This window comes from Rosa chinensis, chromosome 5 (genome assembly GCF_002994745.2).
Source record: "Rosa chinensis cultivar Old Blush chromosome 5, RchiOBHm-V2, whole genome shotgun sequence".
NCBI classification, from domain to species: Eukaryota; Viridiplantae; Streptophyta; class Magnoliopsida; order Rosales; family Rosaceae; genus Rosa; species Rosa chinensis.
In genome coordinates, this window is record NC_037092.1 from 21,198,269 (window position 1) to 21,219,132 (window position 20,864).

The 20,864-nt window shown below is 38.0% G+C and overlaps 1 protein-coding gene across 1 annotated transcript; it reads left to right on the plus strand.

The window, feature by feature from the left end:
- The first annotated feature begins 2,974 nt into the window (after window positions 1–2,974).
- LOC112203408 (26S proteasome regulatory subunit 6B homolog) lies at window positions 2,975–10,622 on the plus strand. Its single transcript, XM_024344379.1, has 10 exons — window positions 2,975–3,148; window positions 6,057–6,245; window positions 6,994–7,224; window positions 7,428–7,571; window positions 8,293–8,346; window positions 8,732–8,774; window positions 8,873–8,973; window positions 9,136–9,186; window positions 9,340–9,396; window positions 10,404–10,622. Exons 1-10 carry the CDS (start codon window positions 2,975–2,977, stop codon window positions 10,620–10,622), a joined length of 1,263 nt encoding a protein of 420 aa, XP_024200147.1.
- The last annotated feature ends 10,242 nt before the right edge of the window (window positions 10,623–20,864 follow it).

The following is a 20,864-nucleotide window of genomic DNA, read 5'->3' on the forward strand; positions in this document are numbered from 1 at the left end:
TCCCTTATGTTTGTTTCTTACAAAGAATTAGAGATGGTGATCTATCATCTGATCTTCTCAGTCATCAAACCGCTAAAGGCAACAATGTCCTTCACCTTGCAGTTGAATTCGAGCAGATCAATTTCTTCAGAGACATCCCTCTTGACAAACGATCTCATCCACTGTTTTGGGCCGTCAACAACATGGGTGACATGCCCATGCACATTGCTGCCAGAGAAGGTTGTGATGAAGTGGTCAAAGTCCTCATCGAACAAACAAAAATGCTACATATTCGAACAGCAAATGATCAGGAGAAAGGATCAACTTATGCTAAATCTTATAAAAAGTTACTTCAACTCACTAATTTGGAAATGCATACAGCATTGCATGTTGCTGCTCAATCCGGTCACTGCGGAGTGGTGATTTGTTGATGAAAGCATGCCCTGAGTTATGTTCTTCAGTTAACAGCACCAAGGAGTCTCGTTGTTCTTGGCAACTTGCAAGGGTTTTTCCAACATTGCTTAGCAAGAATCGAACCCTAGACCTACAATGCAGGAAAAAGGTGTCAGACCAATATACTATGCAAGCCGCTTATATTATTTGGTAACTCTAACTGCTTATAAAATAAAAAGTTTACTGCATCACCGGACCCAATGTGCCCTATATGGCTCCGCCACTGAGCGTGTGTGTGTGCGCGCGTGTGTGCATCAGCCAAATCATAAGCGAACGTCCGTACAGATGCAAAAGCGCAGACGTCCCTCCTTCGGCCTTGATTAGGAGGCGATGGCGGCGCTGCGGTTGCCGGAAGAACCCTCTGGACATCCCGGACGGCCTCACCATCAAGGCGAAGGCTCAACTGATCGGAATCGAAGGGGTGAGCGGCGAGCTCGCCTGAAACCATGGAAGCCCATCGAGGTCGACTTTGAACTCTTCATCAACTACTCCAATAGCAAGCAAACGCTCGACATCGAGACCTGGTTCACCACCGGCAACTGCAGCGCCGCCTGATGGTGACCTGAAGTGCAGACATCCTCTTCTGAACAGCTCTATGTGTGTGTGTGTCTATATATATACAAGGCCCTTCTAGTGAGAGATCCTTTTTTGGTCTTTTCTAGGGATAGGGCATCAAACTAACTTTTCGATCATATTTTGGCATCTTAACTGTCTAGTTTTTAAGTCCTAATGTGTAGATCACTTCTGTAAATTTTCAGCCAAATTGATTATCGTTAAGGCATTCAAAACGGCGACTTAAGATTATAAGTATGAACGGTTCAAGTTTGATAGATTTGGTTCGTCCATTGATTTAATCAAGTTTGATACTTAAACGATCACCGATTTGGCTAAAAATTTGCGGAAATGATCTAAACATTAGGACTTAAAAACTGAATGGTTGAGATGTCAAATTGTGATCGAAAAGTTGGTCTAATGCTTTATCCCTAGAAAAGACCCAAAAAAACAAAGAATTAGTGGAAGGACCCTCATATATATATATATATATATATATATATATATATATATAGAGAGAGAGAGAGAGAGAGAGAGAGAGAGAGAGTTAACCAATTGTCACTCTGTGCATAATGCTTGGCATTTATCTTCTTGGTTGTTTACTCAAATGAAATAGATAGTGAGTAGTGGCTCCTTAATTATATAATTGTTTAATTTTCCATTTTAATTTTCCTTCAGATATTTTAAGTATGAAATGTATGAGGAGTAACTTTTTCCTTTCAAATATTATATGTTTCAGATTGGCTAGAGTTTCAAATCGTTGGAGCAACATTATAAAATTAAGGGGAAATTACTAGTCACACCCTGTACTTTGGGTGAGTCGACAATTCAGTCTCTCACATCTTAATTTTAACAAATAACTTTCCGGACATTCAAATTTCACACAACTTTGTCCAAAATGACTATTTTACCTCTCACTTGCTCTATTTTTTTTTGTGGTTAATTTTTCTGCTTCTCTCTCTCTCTCTCTCTCTCTCTCTCTCTCTCTCTCTCTCTCTCTCTCTCTCTCTCTCTCTCTCTCTCTGCAACCATCTTACCAAGATGCATTCTGACATGCCCCTCATGATACCTCACCAATGTACCCATCAAACCTAATGCATTCCTTTCTAACAGCACTTTTTTGTTCCGAATTTGTATCCAAAATACACGACAGAAATGGAGCAATCCCATCTGGGTTGAAGCATTCCGCCATTTTCTCAAGCTCCTTGACACCTATTTGGTAAGTATCCCAATCAGCAAGCTTGTTCAACGCAATAACCACCTTTTGTTTGAGCTCAAAAACCACCCGTTGCACAGTGACTCTCCCATTTCCTCTCCCCTTAGCATGTGTCTTCATCTTGATCATCAAATCCTAACTCAATAGTCCCAAATTCCACCTATATATATATTCCCTCCGCAATCAAGAACCCCACTTCCTAACTATAGGAATCAAATCACTTCCCTTTTTCCAGCAACAAATCTTGGAACCACAATACTTAGGATCATAGTAGCGGAATCTTGAGATCCTAGGATCATAACAGCAAGATTCCTGGGATTACAGCAGCAGGATTCATGGAAACATAGAAACAGCAACAACCCTAAACTTAAACCACCGCCACTCTATAAATTAAGAGTTATAGTTGCTGTGAAAGTTGGGGGGGGGGGGGGGGGGGGGGGGTGGAATACAGAAGCCAACCACTAAACAGCCCAAGCAATTCCCTCATTCTCCCAAAAACCATTTCCAAGTCCAAAAACTCATCTACCCCCATGTAGATTCAAACTTATCATGCTTGATCATATAATGATCTTCTCTGCCATGATTTTCTCTCCCAAATCCATTGTTAGTCCTCTACCTTCCCAACTCCTATCCCTTATGCCAAATACCTCAACCAATCCACCAATTACTACCAGGATCTCTTCTTCTGAAACTCATGCTTTTCTAGCTCCCACGCCACGCACATCTTGCCAAGTCCTTCATTGTAAATAACACACAACCATTTCACTGCTGTGAATGAGGAAGGAGCTGCCGGAAGTAATACAACAGCAAGCTTCCGAGGCTTCTCGTGTCATTCGAAGTTTGTTGGGCCTAGTCTTCACTAACTCAGACAAAAGGGACAAGATTTTTGGTTCGACCATGGTGATTTCGTTGTGGTACAACCCTGATCAAAAGTGCCTCTACATTTTGGTGACTCCACTGGGAACTAGGCTGTGACTCTAGCTAGTGGTTTCTTCCTCACTTTAATGTATCTCAAGCTGCAATATTTTAACAGCAGTAGATCCCAATCTATCTCTTAGGCTCTATTCATGGGATCAAGAACCATTGCCGAAAACAATTTTGCAAACACACACCTCCCAGTCATTGCAAACATCAATGCACTACACATTCTAACCCAATTCTTTACCAAGCTTTGTTTACAAAACTTACTCCTTTAGTAAACCTTACCTGCAACATTGAAAAATCTCAATTTTTGTTTGCTAACACCCGCAATATATCTTACATTCTAGAAATCATTTACCTTTTACAGCTTCTCATCACTACAAACACATTTTCTTTTTAAATAAAGGCTTATGTCAGCTCAGCATACTCATTCTTAGGTCATCCACCTCTGTGAAAGTAATTGAAATCCTAGAATAAAAGAGCATATATTCAAGCATCATGCAAACTTAGGGGCTTTGCTTAATAAAGTTCAAAAACATGCTGTGATTTCACCACAGCTTCCTCAATTTCACAGCAATGCTCCATGATGCAAACAAACAAAATTCATGCTATTATTCCATGATAAGATGAGAGTTTGCTTCAAATCCAAGCTTTTGATGTCACAACACTGCCAGCTATGCACCAAGCAGAATATCAATTTAGTTAAAAGTGATGCAAACAAGCTTAGTCAGGAAATACTTTATTTTTTTCTCTTTTTTAAAAAGCTGGATTTAATTTTCTGCTCTTTTACCCTCTTATCAGCTCTGATTTACACCAAGAAAGGATATCAGTGAAAGAATGTTTTGTATTTCTCCTCAAAAGCCAAAATCTAGCTATTGAAATAAATAAATAAATAAATAAATCACATTTTCTCTCTTCTTCTCATAGTCTGTACTATTTCTTTCCTAAAAATATGCATCTTTTTATTTCAAATCATGTCCTTACATGGTTGAACCTTTACCTGAGGACTAGGTCTTTATTCCAGCAGCTAATTTCTTCCTTGCTGAACATATATCAAGCTGTTGTTTATTTTGACAATCACTACTAGGAGCAATTTATAAACACTTGGCAAACATCACAACCATTAGCGCCACAAAACTCCTTCAATTTCACATCAGTGTTCTATGCTTTTTGAAAAAAAAAAAAAATCATGCTCTTGTTCCATAACAGGATGATAACTAGCTTCAAATGATCCAAATCATACAACATTGTCAATACACATGCAGTTGAGCATAAAAGCAAAATAGTCAAGCTTAATCAGAAAACATTATTTTGTTTTCTTCACTTTTGAAAAATCCATATTCAAGTTTCCTACTCTCTTACCTCTTGTGAACCTTTGATATACACCAGAAAAATATATCAGTACAAGAGTGGTTTATTTTCTCCAAGAGCCAATATTTGGGTATTGAAAAAAAAAATCACATCTTTTCATGTTCCTTTCATGGAACTAGGCTGTGACTCATGCAAACTCCATCTTCCGATTGCAACTTCCCTATCAAATTCACAATGTTCAGAAGTTGTGACTTTGATTAAGAAGCAAAACTTCTATTTAAACTATACACAAAAGACAAGCAGAGTCCTCTTGGTGTCAAATGGAGAGAACATCCAATCATGCTAAGATGCCATGCTAAACCGCCATTCATGTCAATATGCCTGGGACAGATAGTTCTTAATGTAACTTGTATTGACTAATGAAGTTGACATTTCATCTTCAATGGAATACTGATCCAATCTGAGGCAAGATCATAAATCAGTTACAAAGGAAATTCTGAAAGGTTGGAAAAGGCATTCATGGTGCAGTAAATGCGCACACACACACACACACACACATATATATTTATATATTGACAAACAATCATTCAAGTATGCCCCAAGCCTTCAGATACTGTGGCTACTACAAAAAGTTAATCACACAACACTAATCACACAACGGAACAGAAATCATCTGTTGTGTGTTTAAGCTAGCTTTATTACACAACGGTACTTGTTATATTCTGTTGTGTGATTGCCAACAAAGTGAAAACTTTTTTATCAGAACCACATTGCATAACGAAAATGAAGTAATGTCTGTCGTCTGAGTCTTAAAAAATTTAGCGGCAAATTTTCCTCCACTTTGGAGTCTTGGTTGGCTCTTGTAACACTAAAATTTGAGCTACTAGGACAACGGGTTTTACTATTTTCGTTGTGTGTTTGAAAAACTAAGCATCAAAGTTTGACGAAGCTTGCTTGAATATCTTCCCCTAGATAGGCCTAGTGCATGCTATTGTAATTGTACAACAGATTTAAGATTTTCTGTTGTGTGAAGATGGAGCAAGGCGGTAGCATTTGAGCTAAAATACTGAAGGCGCCGTGTTTCCCTCCATGATTTCACATTTTGATTTTTAGTGCTGCACTCAGATAACAGTCGGTGAGATTTCTGTTGTGTGAATAACATGGAGAATTTTTAGCTAGGTTTAATTGCCATCGTGTCCAAAAGAAAGAAGGAAAAAGAAACCTTCCTCTCGACACTCGACACTCTGCACTCAGCTCTCTCTCAACCCTAAACGAAATGTCAGTCCTCTCTTAAACCTAGAAACCCATCTTGATCTCAGTCCTCTCTTAATCCTCTCTCACACTCTCTCACGGCTGATTTGGATTGCCTTTGAATTTGTCGAAGCAGAGAACCCAAGCCTGAATTCATCTTCACGTTCGCCACAATAACCAGTCTCCACCAAAGTCTGAGTCACTGATGATGGCGCCACAGTAAAACCCACCTCTCAATTCTTCGACTTGGCTTATTGGGTATGCATTCCACCACATGCAGCCTACTCTTTCTTCCGACCTAAAGCTCACCGACCAGCACCAATCCTCTGACGAGGATGACCTCTATAGCCTCCTCAAGTCCCTGCAACGCTAGCTGGAGTTCATCGACATCCAAGAGGAGTACGTCAGGATTCTCAGCACTATTAATCGGGAGCATCTGAAGCCCTCCGCCTCCGTCGCCTTGCACCACCACTCCAACGCGCTCATCGATGTTCTGCTGCCGGAGGCCGACTCCAATATTTCGCTGCTCAGCCAGAACGAGAAGCCTGACGTCACCTATAATGTAAGCCACACCTCTGTTATTCTTTTTCTTTTTTCTTTTTTTGTTGTTGGAAGATATTGGAATTTAATTAGGCTTATGAATGAAATTTAGGGTTTCTACTGTAAAATTTTGTGCGCTTTGAATTGAAAGGGATAATTGGAATGAATAGAACGTTGCTGGGGGTTTTGGGTTGGGGAAATTAGCGATAATTGAGCTTTTCTGAAGAGTTTTGCTTATTGACACATGAGAGAATAACTCTAAAAGTTGATTGATTTTTGCCCAAAATTGTACCCATATGTAAAGGTTGCATAGTTCAGTTTAGTGAGTGATGGAAAGGTTCAATTTAAGGAATATAATGTAAATTTGTGCACTAGGAAGGAAAGTGTTAATTGAATTGAATAGAATTTTGTTGGGGCTTTGGATTTGTGAAAGTTAGCTATAACTGAGCTCTTCTTAAAAGCACTTCGAGGAGAGTTTATTGTTCATTGAGTTTATTGTCAACCTTCTATACAGGCTTATTAGAGGCAATTTGATAATAAATAGTAGTAACCAAACCAACCCAAGCTGATCACTATATTAGAGGCAATTTTTATTAGTTTAGTTAAAACAATTGCAGTATCAATGTCGGTTGTATGGCAAGATGTTATTTTGTGTGGTTCATCTTTTTGTCCTTTCCCTCCTTTGGCCAAATGCCCATACAGAAGACTCTGTTATCATCATGTGATACAATCATACTGATAGTAGTTTATTTGTTTCAACTGGTATTTAGGATATCGGGGGATGCGACATTCAAAAGCAAGAAATCCATGAAGCAGTGGAACTTCCACTAACACACCATGACTTATACAAACAGATTGGAATAGATCCTCCACGTGGTGTATTGCTGTATGGTCCACCTGGAACTGGTAAAATCATGCTAGCTAAGGCTGTTGCCAATCATACAACTACTGCCTTCATTAGAGTTGTTGGTTCAGAATTTGTTCAAAAGTATTTGGGTGAGGTAATAACTTCTAAAAATATTATCGTAGGCTATCTTTTTGTGTTTTATTTACAGTCCACATGTCATTTTGACCTTTTCACTATTTTGGAACAACAAATGCTCTTTAGAAAGTGCTGCAAGGAGATTGTAATTTTACATTTGTTTAAGTTTGACTGATATTAGAAGCAATGCAATTTGTTTTGATGATTTGGTTTCTTTGTCAGGTTCCACGAATGGTCCGTGATGTTTTCCATCTCGCCAAGGAGAATGCACCTACCATCATCTTTATTGATGAGGTGGATGCTATTGCTACTGCAAGGTTTGATGCTCAAACTGGAGCTGATAGAAAAGAAAATATTTTTTGTGCAGTAATGACATAGTATATGTGACAGAAGCTCAGGTAAATGATTATGGTTAGTGGAACCAGTACGAATGCTTGCTTTATGGAAGTTTGGCAGAGAATTATTCTGTTGTATTATTGGGCATCTTGGTTGAGTTTTTTTTGTTTTGATGCTTGATTTGGTATTCCCATGTAGTTTAAAGGCAGTCAAACACCAAACTTTTGATTTAGGCATTATAGGATGCCCTTTTGAGAAGTAATTTGCCATGTAGTGAAAAAGCTAGATGGGAATCAAATCAAATGTTTCTCATTATACGAACGTACACAAACACACTTGTGCACATATCATTTAATATGGTTACTATTGATTTCTAAAGTGATGTGTACTTGATATATTCTGGAAACATATTATTAGTTCCATGGGTCACTCATTATGATGATGACCAGAAAAAGTTTCAGTTGATTTTAAGAATGCTGTCATTCAATGCAGACATCACATGTAATTTACCATAGGACTTTACCATAGGACCAATTTTCTGTCTGTAAAATTTGGCCACCTACTCTGTGTTTGTAGTGTCTATAAACTGTGTTTCCTAAATTGATTTCTCTGGAGCTGCCTGGGTTGTAAGTGGAAGATAAACTAAGGAAAGAAGAGCCAGGCAGCCTATCAACTCATCCTGTATAGTTTACCTGCAGTTTACCACTTTACTAGGTATGTGCATATTAATGTAATCATGATTTCTTACCAGGTACTTCCAGGAATTAATCCAATGATAGTTTGTCCTAAAGTTCTTGAAGCTCAGGTAAGCCTGCAAGAGAAGGGCAACTTTACGACTTCTAGATTTGTTTAGTAATGCACATTTCTCTATAAAAATATGTTTGACTTTATCATGTCTTTAGTAATTGATAGAGTACATACTGACAAACTGAAGATTTCATTAGTTAAGGTGATCTAGTTTTTCCTATTAGATCTTTCCTTAGGCTATGAAATTATAGTAATTCTTTACCAATTTGGCAAAGGATTCATGCTATACCACCGAAGCAAACTGATTTGTGTAATAGCTACAAAATTTGGGTATATAACTTTGCATAAATTCTAGATATCACAATTCTGACAAACTTGAATGGTTTTTGTTGGAAGTGCATGTCCAGCTTCTGTCAATTCCTGACATGTTGCTATATGTGCAGATATCTCCTAGGTCAAGAAGCTATGCAACTGGTATTTCAAATGGTAATTTTTAGTTGGAGATGTTCATGAATTGATTACTTACTGTAAATTTTTGGCTTGGCATTTGAAAGTTAAGTTAGCATAGTTTACTTTGTGATCAGTGGCTGAACTTAATAGCCGGAACATGTTCTCAAGCTTAAATAAGAGCCATAGAGCACTTCCTTGGACTTCTAGAAATGATATGACGCTGCGTTTTGCAATGGTAAATTTATAGAGTTTATAACTTGAACAATTTGTTTGAAAATGCTAGTTTTTGATTTTATGTCTGTAACATATGTGTTGGTGCGTCTGAAATGATTTATGAAAAGATGAATGTTACAATTCATTGATCATTTCTTTTGTTATGTGTTTATCTTGTATTCAGGCTGTCGAGTTGCCAATCTTCTTGAATGATAAAAGGTTGCTATCCACACAAGTAAAAGCACCTGCCCAAGCAAGGTAAATGGTATGTTTATTGATTTGCTCAATTTATACCTCAAATCCTCCGATTCAATTCTTCTTGTTAATATATTTTCCATTAGTACTTTACTGAAATAACTAGTGATCGAACTTCACTTATGTGCATCAGGTTCTCAGCCAAAGTCAAAGGTTGCTGGTGTTGATTGGAATTTTAACAGTTGGGGAGGTACGCTTTATAGTTATGCAAAGCTGATGTCTGTATTGAAGTTGTACAGTTTTCTATATAATCATACAACACAATACAAAACACAAATGAAAACACAAATGAAAAATGTATGATTTTGCCACTAAACTATATAAGAGTATCGATGATATGGGCCATTAAAATTTGTGTGTTGAGTTCTATCTTTAAAACTATTGATGATATAAGAGTATTGATGATATAGTTTTACAGGAATTTACATATATAGAATGTGCTATCTGGTAACAGGAGTCTAGTGCTTTTCGTTGCCCATAGTTGATTAGGTTGGCAGCAATTTACCCCAAAGGCAGTTTCGTAACACCTTTTGTGGCTTTCTTTCTTACTTTTTTTTTCCCCTAATGAGATGGACTAGATATTAGATCCAACTATTACCTTGTTACTGTAGTTTTGTTTGCCTTTTTCTATCATTCAAATGGTTCATTGTGTAAATGGCTTTGATTGCAGCTTGACTTAGAAGCAAGTAAAATATGTTCAAGAACACATTCCAATCCGGGTTTCTCTCCATTCCATGCAGCCTTTTGTATGTCTCGGCCTCTTTTGCTCTTGCATTTTCAGTTTTCGTTTATCATACTTGTTGTAATCTTGATGCTTAACCTGTGCATTTTTCTGGATAATTAGGAGCAAACTTTTGCAGATATAGGATAAAGAAGGTGAGTCCAGGCAACCTAGTAATCACTTCTGACATGCTTTTGAAATTTCAAGTATTTTTATATGTTCTTGTCTCTCGAATATGGTCTAGACTGAAGAAGCAGCTCCTTAGTTTCTTTTTTTGCTCGGTCTGAGTTTCTTTGAATCTGAAATAAGTCTCAAGGTCTTGTGCTGCCAGTTAAAACTTATATAGGCTTCTATAGGCTTATTTGGATCTTAAATAAGTTTGAATCGGTAGCTCAAGGATTAAAGTGGTATGCTTTTTCTTAAAGTTAATATCAGGGGGTGCATAATCACAGGCCATGTTACTTTTTTATATGCAGAAATATGATGCTGACCCAGTGGCAAAGGCAGCTGCTGCAACTGTCCTGGGCATCCAAGTTGGGTGTGGATTGCATTCAGGAGATGAATCTAGAGCTAATGTTGCACAAGATAATGAACTTGTCCATCAGAATCCTCAAGCATATGCTTCACAAGATGGAAATTGGATTGCTCGTATTGCAACATTACTTGTGGGGACGATTGAACACAATCTTGTATAGCTTATGAAATTGGAAGGCTTAGTTCAATGAAATGTTTAAATGCTTGTAATGTTGTATATGGTGAATCGATTGGAGTTTGTTTGATGTATCAAAGTTACTTTTAACATTAATATAAAATTATTGTTTATTGGTAATAATCTCTAGCATTGAATTTGTACAATTTCACCTAGCATTGATCTCATACAACACAATACAAAACAATGTGTTGTCTGACTGTAAAGAATTCAAAACTAAGGCTTCTCCTACAATAGTCATTGGCTATTAGTCAGTTTGATTACAATGATCACACCACAGCTAACTAAATGTAGTTGTTGTGTGAACTAACAACCAACAACAAAAGAAAACAAAATTCTATTGTGTGAGATTTATAACACACAACGAAAATAAAATCATCTCCGTTGTCTGAGTAAATCATCAGACAAGGGAGATACTTTCACTTCGGTTGTGTGTTACTTACCTCAAACAACAAAGAAAGTTATATCTGTTGTCTGTTATTAATCTCAGACAACAAAGAATGAGTTATATCTATTGTGTGTTATGAATCTCAGACAACAAAGAATAAGTCATACCTGTTTTGTGTTATAAATCTCAGACAATGGTAAAATTTCATCTTCTATTGTCTGAATGTGCCGAGGCATCGCCGCACATGCCATGCCAGGCACATGCTGCGTAAAACTCACACAACGGAAATAGATATTTCTGTTGAGCAAACTATTATCACACAACGGTGAAATCACCGTTGTCTGATTTTTAAATCATACAACACTCACTTAGACCACGGTGATCTTGGTCATCACACAACACAAATCCACCGTCATCTGATGACCTTTTTGTAGTAGTGTAGTTTAATTACTCAAGCAAACATGCACATTTCTAAGATCAATCTTCAAGCCATCATTGTTACAACACAAGAAAGTCGCAAGCCTTTTTTGTAATCAAGCACTCAACACCATTAGCTTCATTAGGTAAAGAGCTTCTCAGTACAAAAACCAAAACGCACTAAACCAAATTCCAAAATTTCCATCATTAGGAACTATTTACCCTCATTTGTTATATAGTCAGCGTTAACATAAAATCTCCTCAATAATCATGCTGACATAGTCATCCCTATTTTTACCTATCCGTGCTTATCTTTTCTTCCTATGAGCATCAAAGATCCACATGCTAGACATCCTGATAACCACTACTGAGATCTTGCCAGCCTTAGTATTAGAATCTTTTATTATTGTGCTTATGTTAACAGAAGGCTACACATTGAGCACAGAGCAAAACAAGCACAGCAACAAACCAACATGCAAGGAAAATATATCGTCCTAAACTAGGTCCTCATTCCATATAAATTCACTTTCTAAAGCCATACTCTTAACACTTGTACCCTTTCTGAGAACCTCCGTAGCCCACAAACACACACTTAAGCGCTCGGACATCCAACTTAGACCGCTGGTTTTTAGGAATATGGACAAAAGCAACACAACCAAAGACATGAGCTGGAAGATTATGAAATGAAGGTAAGGAGACATGAGATGCAAGAACCTCAAATGGAATTCTTCCCTGAAGGACACTAGATGGAAGACGACTGATAAGGTGGGAGGAAGCATGGATAGCATCGCCCCAAAGATACTTAGGCATATGAGCACTAAAGAGAAGGGCACGAGCCGTATCAAGTAAATGACGGTTTTTCCTTTCAGACACTCCATTTTGTTCTGGTGTTTGGGGACATATGGTTTGGTGAACAATCCCATGGGGTTTGAAAAACTCTTGGAAAACATGATTAACATATTCTCCCCCATTGTCAGAACAAAGGACTTTAATGGTGCTATGGTATTGTGTTTGAACAAGAGTACGAAAAGTTTGAAAAGTTGGAAAGACTTCATCTTTGGTTTTAAGAAGAGCAACCCATGACAATCTCGTACAATCATCAATAAACAACACAAAATATCTCATACCGGACACAGTGGGTTCTCTAGAAGGTCCCCAAACATCAGAATGAATCAACTCAAAAGGAATAACACTTTTATTAGAAATACTAGGAGACTAAGTAGCATGATGACTCTTGGCCAAGACACATGTTTCACAATGTAAAGCAGACATCCACACCAATAAACAGAGTAGGCATGGTTTTTCTCATAAGACTAAAAGATGAATGCCCTAAACGGCGATGCCACAACCAAATTTCACTTAGCTTATCAGAATTCGAAGTCAAAGCGGTGCGGGACTATGCTGCTGGTTTCTCCCCTGCGTATGTCTGATCCAGATGGAACAACCTACCCCTCAGAAACCCCCGACCGATTAAGTCCCTGGTGAGAAGATCCTAAAAAATCACATACATAGGATAAAAGGTTACGGAGCATTTAGACTCAGTATTCAACTGTGGAACAGATATCAAGTGATGAGACAAGGCAGACACATATAACACATTATGAAGTTCTAAAGTGGGAGTAATACACACTGACCCTGACCCTAACACAGGAAAAGCCTTACCATTGGCATTGGTGACATAGGACACTAGTGGGGAAGACAATTCAGTAAAATATGATTTACCATAAGTCATATGATCGGAGGCACCAGAATCAATAATCCATGTATCTGAACCAACAAAGTTAGAAACCTTTAAAGCCATACCAATCTTACCACGACCAGCTATAGAGGCTGTAGGAGCAGTCACACCTGCTGTATGATGATCCTGTCCGGACACGCCATAGAAATCTGGTTCTTGGACCAATTGAACCGCAGCTGCCTCCGCCTTAGGATGATAACCTTTCTTTTTGGGGTACCCATTCAGTTTCCAGCAAGTCTCTCGAACATGTCCAAGGTCGTTGCAATAAGAGCATTGAGGACGAGAGCGGTTGATGAAGCCCGGTGGAAGACTTTGCTGCTGAAGTGGAACTGAATTCTGCTGCTGAAGGAAAGGTGCTGGTGACTTGGCCTGAATGGGGAGGCTAGATACTTCAACCTGTGCATGCTTGACACTTTCCTATTGAGACTCATCTTTGCGGATGTATGTAAAATTTGTGTTCAAACTAGGAGGATCTGTCATTCTGAGCAATTCTCCCTTGGAACTGCTATGCTTCTCATCAAGCCCTCTTAAGAATACATGAACCCTTTCAAGTTCCTTCTTCTTCTGGTACCACACAAGATCTTCCTGATTCTTGATCTTGCAAGGACGCTTCTGATCAATTTCAGCCCATACATTCTTCATCTTGGTGAAATACACAGCTATTAGTTGGCCATTCTGTTGCATACTGGCAGCTTTGCACATCAATTCATGAACCGGTATAAAATTAGACTCATTTGTACATAGATCCCCCAATGTCTTCCATATTGCTTCAGCAGTCTCACACTCTTCCACCAATTGTAGCACATCTTCAGTCATAGCTTTGAATAAAATTGCCATCACAGATCCATCATCATCCTCCCATTTAGTATAAGCATCCACATATTCCTCACTAAGTGATATGGTTGTTCCTGTCACATGCCCCATCTTGTGTATGCCACGAAGGTAGACAGACATAATCTTCTTCCAAGTTTGAAAATTGGTCTCATTGAGTTTTGTACCCCCAAAAGAACCACCATCTGAACTTTGAACAGACACCTCAACCTTTTGGACCTCATTGATCCTGGAACTCTGACCTTCACTTTCCTGACCACCCATCACAATAATACAGTAGTAGAAAAACACAAAAAAAACACATAGTACAAAGTATGCAGTAGAAAAAGACAAGAAACTCTAATAACAGACCGTGCAACGAATTTTTTTTTTTTGAGAACCTGTTGGACGGATTGACTGAGTGAGGTGAGTTGACCCGAGTTGAAACAGTGATAGCAACGGTGACTTAGCGGAAGCAGGCGGTCTGAATCAGAGGAAGTCGGCGGCTGGGTACCTTGCAACGAAGCCCGAGCTGGGTGATGATGCCGGGGATTGGGCAACGTTGCTGAAGGGAAGAAATCAATCTGGGGAGTAATTGATCACCCGTCGAACTGGGATCTGGGCTGACGTCTGAGTGACTGGTAGCGACAAAACTGATCTACAGGGGAGACCCCGAAAACTGACAGCGACGCCGGGAACTAAGCAGCAAAAAGTGACCAATCTGGAGGCTTGAACCAGTCACTACCTGGAGTTATGGAGATCTGACAAGGCGACGAAACCGATCTGGAATATGGCAGACGATGCTTGGAGGACGATCTGGAAGATGGCAGACGACGTTGGTTGAAGGCGGCTGGCCTGACGTTGAAGAAGTCTGACTGATAATCGTCAAAGTCTAAGAAGAAGATGGTCAGATCGTTTTTGGACGGACGTTGGTGCAAGGAAGATAACGACATGATGACAATAACGCCGTTAAGAGAACAATAACCCTAACAATGGGGTTTTTGAATTAATTCCTCGAACCAGGAACAAATAAAATATAAAAACAAGAGACAAAGTCCTCTCGGATCTTTGCTCTGATACCAAGTCAAATAAGACGAGATATAGAGAATGAATGTTCTGATACTAGATTCATCTCACAATGGAGGTATATAAAGAAGATTTATAGGAATACAACAGGTAAGTACTAACTATGAAATAATTACAATATATTCTATTCCTAACGTTAAGCCATGATTCACGCTAACATAATAATCTTTTCTGCCAAGCTTCTTCTCTCCCAAATCCATCCTTAGTGCTCTACCTTCCCAACTCCTATCGCTTATGCCAAATACCTCAACCAATCCACCAATCACTGTCGGGATCTCTTCTTCCGAAATTCATGCTTTTCTAGCTCCCACGCCACACACATCTTGCCAAGCCCTTCATTGTAAATAACACACAACCAGTTCACTGCTGTGAATGAGGAATGAGCTGCCGGGAGTAATACAATAGCAAGCTTCCTAGGCTTCTCGTGTCATTCAAAGTTTGCTGGGTCTAGTCTTCGCTAACTCAGACAAAGCAAGATTTTTGGTTCGACCATGGTGATTCCGTTGCCGTACAACCCTGATCAAAAGTACCTCTACAAGGTGTTTTCAATGCAACCATAATGCCTATCTTCCAATAATTTGTCCTCAGAAAAAAGTCAACACCAGGTACAGTAGAAACTATGAACTTGAATTACAGGCAGAAGTAGAAATGGAAGTAGAAGAGCCAGTAAGATTTGTACTTGAGAAGCAGACAATGATTTTTGCATTGATGAAGAAAAAGATGATCTGGAGGATGGTGAGGCTGATGGTGAGGGTGGACCAGCGTACTTCATCGGCGTCCCCTTCTTCTTCTTCTAGTCACAGTTGTAGAAATTTGGAATACATGAAGTACCAAATTTACCCCTCAAAAGTTGACGCTGTTGACGATATTACTATTGCTAGGTATGAAAATTAGGTCGGGCTTAAATTTTCAGGTACCATTTTGATATTTTTCAAAGTATAGTTATGAAAATTAATAGTCTGGAAAAGTTCAGACATTGTTTGAACGGTTTTCCTAACAAAATGTGCAATTTTAATTTTTAATTTTTTAATTTTTTAATTTTTTAATTTTTTAATTTTTTAATTTTTTAATTTTTTAATTTTTTAATTTTTTAATTTTTAATTTTTTAATTTTTTAATTTTTTAATTTTTTAATTTTTTAATTTTTTAATTTTTTTTTCAATCAAGTTGAAATTGGATACAACAAAACCCTCTTTGCTTTATCTGCTACCAAAGTTCTACCTCATAAAGTACTTACATAAGGATCAAGCTCACAAGGAGGAAGATTTTTCGTACCAAATGCCGCGTGCTTCATACAATGAAACACCATATTGGGCAATTCTACTATGGATTGCATGTGGGAAGAGATCAACACACACATACATTACCTATGTAATGAAGTACCAAAATCATTTCCAAAATTCATGTACTTGGGAGCAGTATTTGTATGATACTAAATGGGAGTAGTTTAACCACATGGATCGAACCACATCGCAGTAGTTCTTATTACTAATCCTTTATCTTGCTTTTGTTGTACTTGTTCATTTTCATTCACTGGGTTTTAGTATTACGTCTTTCCCATTGTATTTTTCTAATTATTAGTGAAAAAGACTTGATGGTCAAGCCTCCCACTGGGTTCTAGCCATTAAAAAAAAAAAAAAAAGTAAATCACATTCGTATTGTCAATATACAAAACATTTATAATTACATATAGATAAAAACACTAGTTTAACAACTTACTACAGTTTAGTTAATTACCCTCTATATTAAATATAACAATTCTATTATTTATGTATAATTTTAGAGAGGTTATATTGTAAATAGGTTTATTATATGTTAGTTTAGTCTATATAAAAGTTTCATTCAAAACATTTTATAAATGCAACTAATGTGATTTCTTTATTTTTAACCAAAATTTCCACCGAAATAGAAACTTTCTCCGAAATTTCCTTAAATTTGAAATACCGAAATTGAAACCGAAACCCAAATTTGAAACCTTGCATATTTCAAATTTCTTTGTGAATTAAGAAGAGTAACTGAGGGTTAATGAAGACTTTATTATTTTCGTTTATGGATGTAGGGTGGGGCGGGTAGCTTTAAAACACCTCACACTAATAGAAAAAGCACTCATCACACACAGATGAGAATTCATGTGAAATCATAGCATTCCACACGAAAATCCGTGTGAATACGTCAATACATACAGATACAGTAACTGATTATATGTTTGTACATATTACTGGCGTTGCTAATACTACTACACACCAAATTGTCTATCCGTGCGAATGCATTGGGTGGGTTCCACCACTTTAATCAGCTCGAGCAATTATGTCCCATCACCAAAAAAATCTATGTATACCAAATACATTTATTAAATTATTCACATATTTATTTTTTGGTCCCACAAATTATTGTCCTCTTATTTTTTGGTCCCTCAAATTATTGTCATTGTAAGTATTCAATTACCATCTTTGCATCTGTTTCCAGCATTATCCTCTTCCATCCTCCCATGATATACACCTTTCTAATGCTTCACAAACCGCCAATGCCTCCACCATAAGCACATATTCACTCCTTAAGCACCCACTACAGCCACCACGAAAGAAATGGCCTTTTAATTCTCAATATGACCAAATCGAGACCACCAATCCATGGGGAAGTATGAGTTCCATTACAACTAGTGCTACTAGATGCCTTATCTTCATAAATGTGACCCAATCCATTCATCTTTAGGCAACCACAGAACCTAGAAAACTCTGTTGCCAATCCTCTTACTTGTTCGCATAATTTTTTCAATGATTGATTTGACTGCGAGCTCAAAGTGTTGGATTAGATTTGGTTATGGCTTGAGGACGCAGACCCATAATGATTCGAATCAAAATTAGAGGATATTGGAAGAGAAATGGGTTAGGCAGATCTACGAGAAATAGTAACCACAAATCTAAATCATCGATTTTTAAACTGATACAAACACTGACCATTATAATTATCTTTGTGGGACACGGTCCAACGGCCTTCAAATGTTACCAGCAATAGATTTGAGTGAGAGAGAGAGAGAGAGAGAGAGAGAGAGAGAGAGAGAGAGAGAGAGAGGGGCGAGATCTGAGCTCTGGGGTTCTCGGCGGCTTTGGGTTTTTTTTTTGGAGCTGCAGAAGCTTAGAAAGTAGGTGGTGTTGGGAAGGCTTGGCTTTTATATGGGGGGAGGGTACTGATGCCGCCTAGATAACAAATATGTTTTTCGGAATTAATATTTTGTATAGAAATATTTTATATGGTTTTTAGAATTAACTAGTTACAGATCCCGGGCCTTGCTGCGGATAGTAAAAGTATTCAAGTCGTAAAACAATTATCTATTGCCTTTTTTTTCTAATTGAATTAACAACTAACAAAAATCAAACGAAAAGAATTCAAATAGCCAAACCAATTAACAAAATAGAGAAAAAAACAAACAAACCAATAACAAAAAGGAACATTCACAGGTTAAATATTTTCCTTTCACTTCTACATTATTGACTCAATCTCACATTCTCACTTCACATTCAGTGATGATGGAGGTTCTTTTTAACAGATCCAATCGTCCATAGGTAAAAGTTTTTAAAGTTAGGCATGTTCTTTTCCAAGCTCTTTAAGATATCTGATAGTGTTTTGCAATCTAGTAGCTCTAATTGATTGTGTGAAGTCCATGATGGAGAAAAACATGATTTCTTTGAAACTGGCTGTCCAATCCAACACCAAGGTAATAAGACCCTAGATCTAGAAACACAATTATAGAGAGAATTTAAAGAAACTGAAATGAGAAGTTGATATATATTTTCATTAATTAAAGGAAGAGGTGGTTCTAGTACATATATAGTGATCCTTCTGAGACTGAAGGGAAGGAACTGGACAGGTGTCCAGGTCATGACTACCGACCTGCCAGCTCATAAGCATAAAAGACTAAACAACCAGCAAAGTTAAAGTATAAGAAACTACAATAAAAGATGGATAATTACTAGGCTCTTATCATCCCACCCCTCTTAGAGAAAATTCATAATCTTCAACTCTTGAATTCTGGAAACCGCAGCTGAAAGTTGTTAACTTCTTCCCAAGTTGCATCTTCTTCAGTCCCATTTCTCCATTGAATCAACCATTTCACTATTGGTGAATTCCCTTGCTTAAACAATCCTCTATCCAAAATCTTGGGAGGATACCAGTTTTCCTTGTTATAATCAAAACTCGGAGGAAGGTGTGGTGAAGTAATCATAGAATCACCAAGCTTCTTTTTTAGAAGTGAAACATGGAAAACAGGGTGAACTTTAGCAGTTAGAGGCAACTCCAATTTGTAGGCTACTTTTCCAATCCTGCTAATGATTTGAAAAGGACCAAAATATTTAGGGGCCAACTTTTGAGATTTCCTCACCTGCACCGATTTCTGCTTGTAGGGTTGTAGCTTTAGGAAAACCCAATCTCCCACACTGAACTCTCTATCCGTGTGGTGTTTGTCATAAAAAGATTTCATCCTCTGTTGTGCCTGCTTCAAGTTCCATTTCAAGGATGCCACCAATTCATCTCTCCTTTTTAAAAGTAAATCAACTTGATGCACAGAAGTAGTACCTAAAACATAAGAATGAATTTAGGGAGGAGGGACCCCATATAGAGCTTGATATGGACTCATCTTGATAGCGGAGTGATGAGTGGTGTTGTACCACCACTCAGCCCAAGGAAGCAATTCTGGCCATTTGCTTTTCTTTTGTTCACATATCATACTCCTTAAATATTGCTCAAGGACTCTATTTAAACACTCAGTCTGGCCATCGCTTTGGGGATGGTAAGCAGTACTCTTACCCAGCTTAGTCCCTTGAAGTTCAAAGAAACTTGTCCAAAAAGCACTGAGAAAGACCGGATCTCTGTCACTTATTATATGTTGTGACATTCCATGCAGCTTGAACACCTTTCACAAACTGATCAGCTATTGACTTTGCTATGTAGGGATGACTTAAGGCAATGAAATGGCCATATTTTGTCAACCTATCTACTACTACCAAAATTGAAGTTTTTCCATCTACATTAGGGAGGCCATCTATAAAATCCATGGATATGTCAGTCCATACTCCTTCAGGGATTGAGTTGGGCTGAAGCAAACCAGGAGGTGCCAAGGTTTCATAATGCACCTGTTGGCACACCATACATTCAGACACAAAGGCCTTGACTTGTTTCTTTATACCGGGCCACAAGAAGCTCTTGGAAATTCTCTTATAAGTTCGTAGCCAACCCGAATGACCCCCTTCCTTTCCTCCATGAAACTCTTGCAGAATTTTGAGTCTCCAATCTGCCACATCAGGAACAAAGAATCTCTTCCTATACAACAAGTTACCATTGCTGATAGAGTAAAGTTTAGAAGCACTATTACCTTGTTCTACGCTCTCCATTAATTTTCTGGTATCCTCATCAGTTCTGCACACATTAGTCAATTCCTGCATGTAGTCCAACACTGGTCTAGAGATTCCCATTAACTGTTTAAGCTCAGCTTGTCGAGAAAGCACATCCGGAACTGTATTTTGGGATCCTGACCTGTAAACGATGCTATAGTCATACCCCAGCAATTTAAGTAACCACTTTTCTTGGGCAGGAGTAGTGATCCGCTAGTTGAGAAAGTACTGAATGGTTCTATCGTCTGTAATAATCTTGAAATGATGTCCCAAAAGATATGGTCGCCAATGTTGAATAGCAAACACTACTGCTAGCATCTCCTTATCATATACACTTAAAGCTAAATGTTTTGGAGTAAGGGATTTACTGAGAAATGCAATAGGGTGACCACTTTGTGAAAGA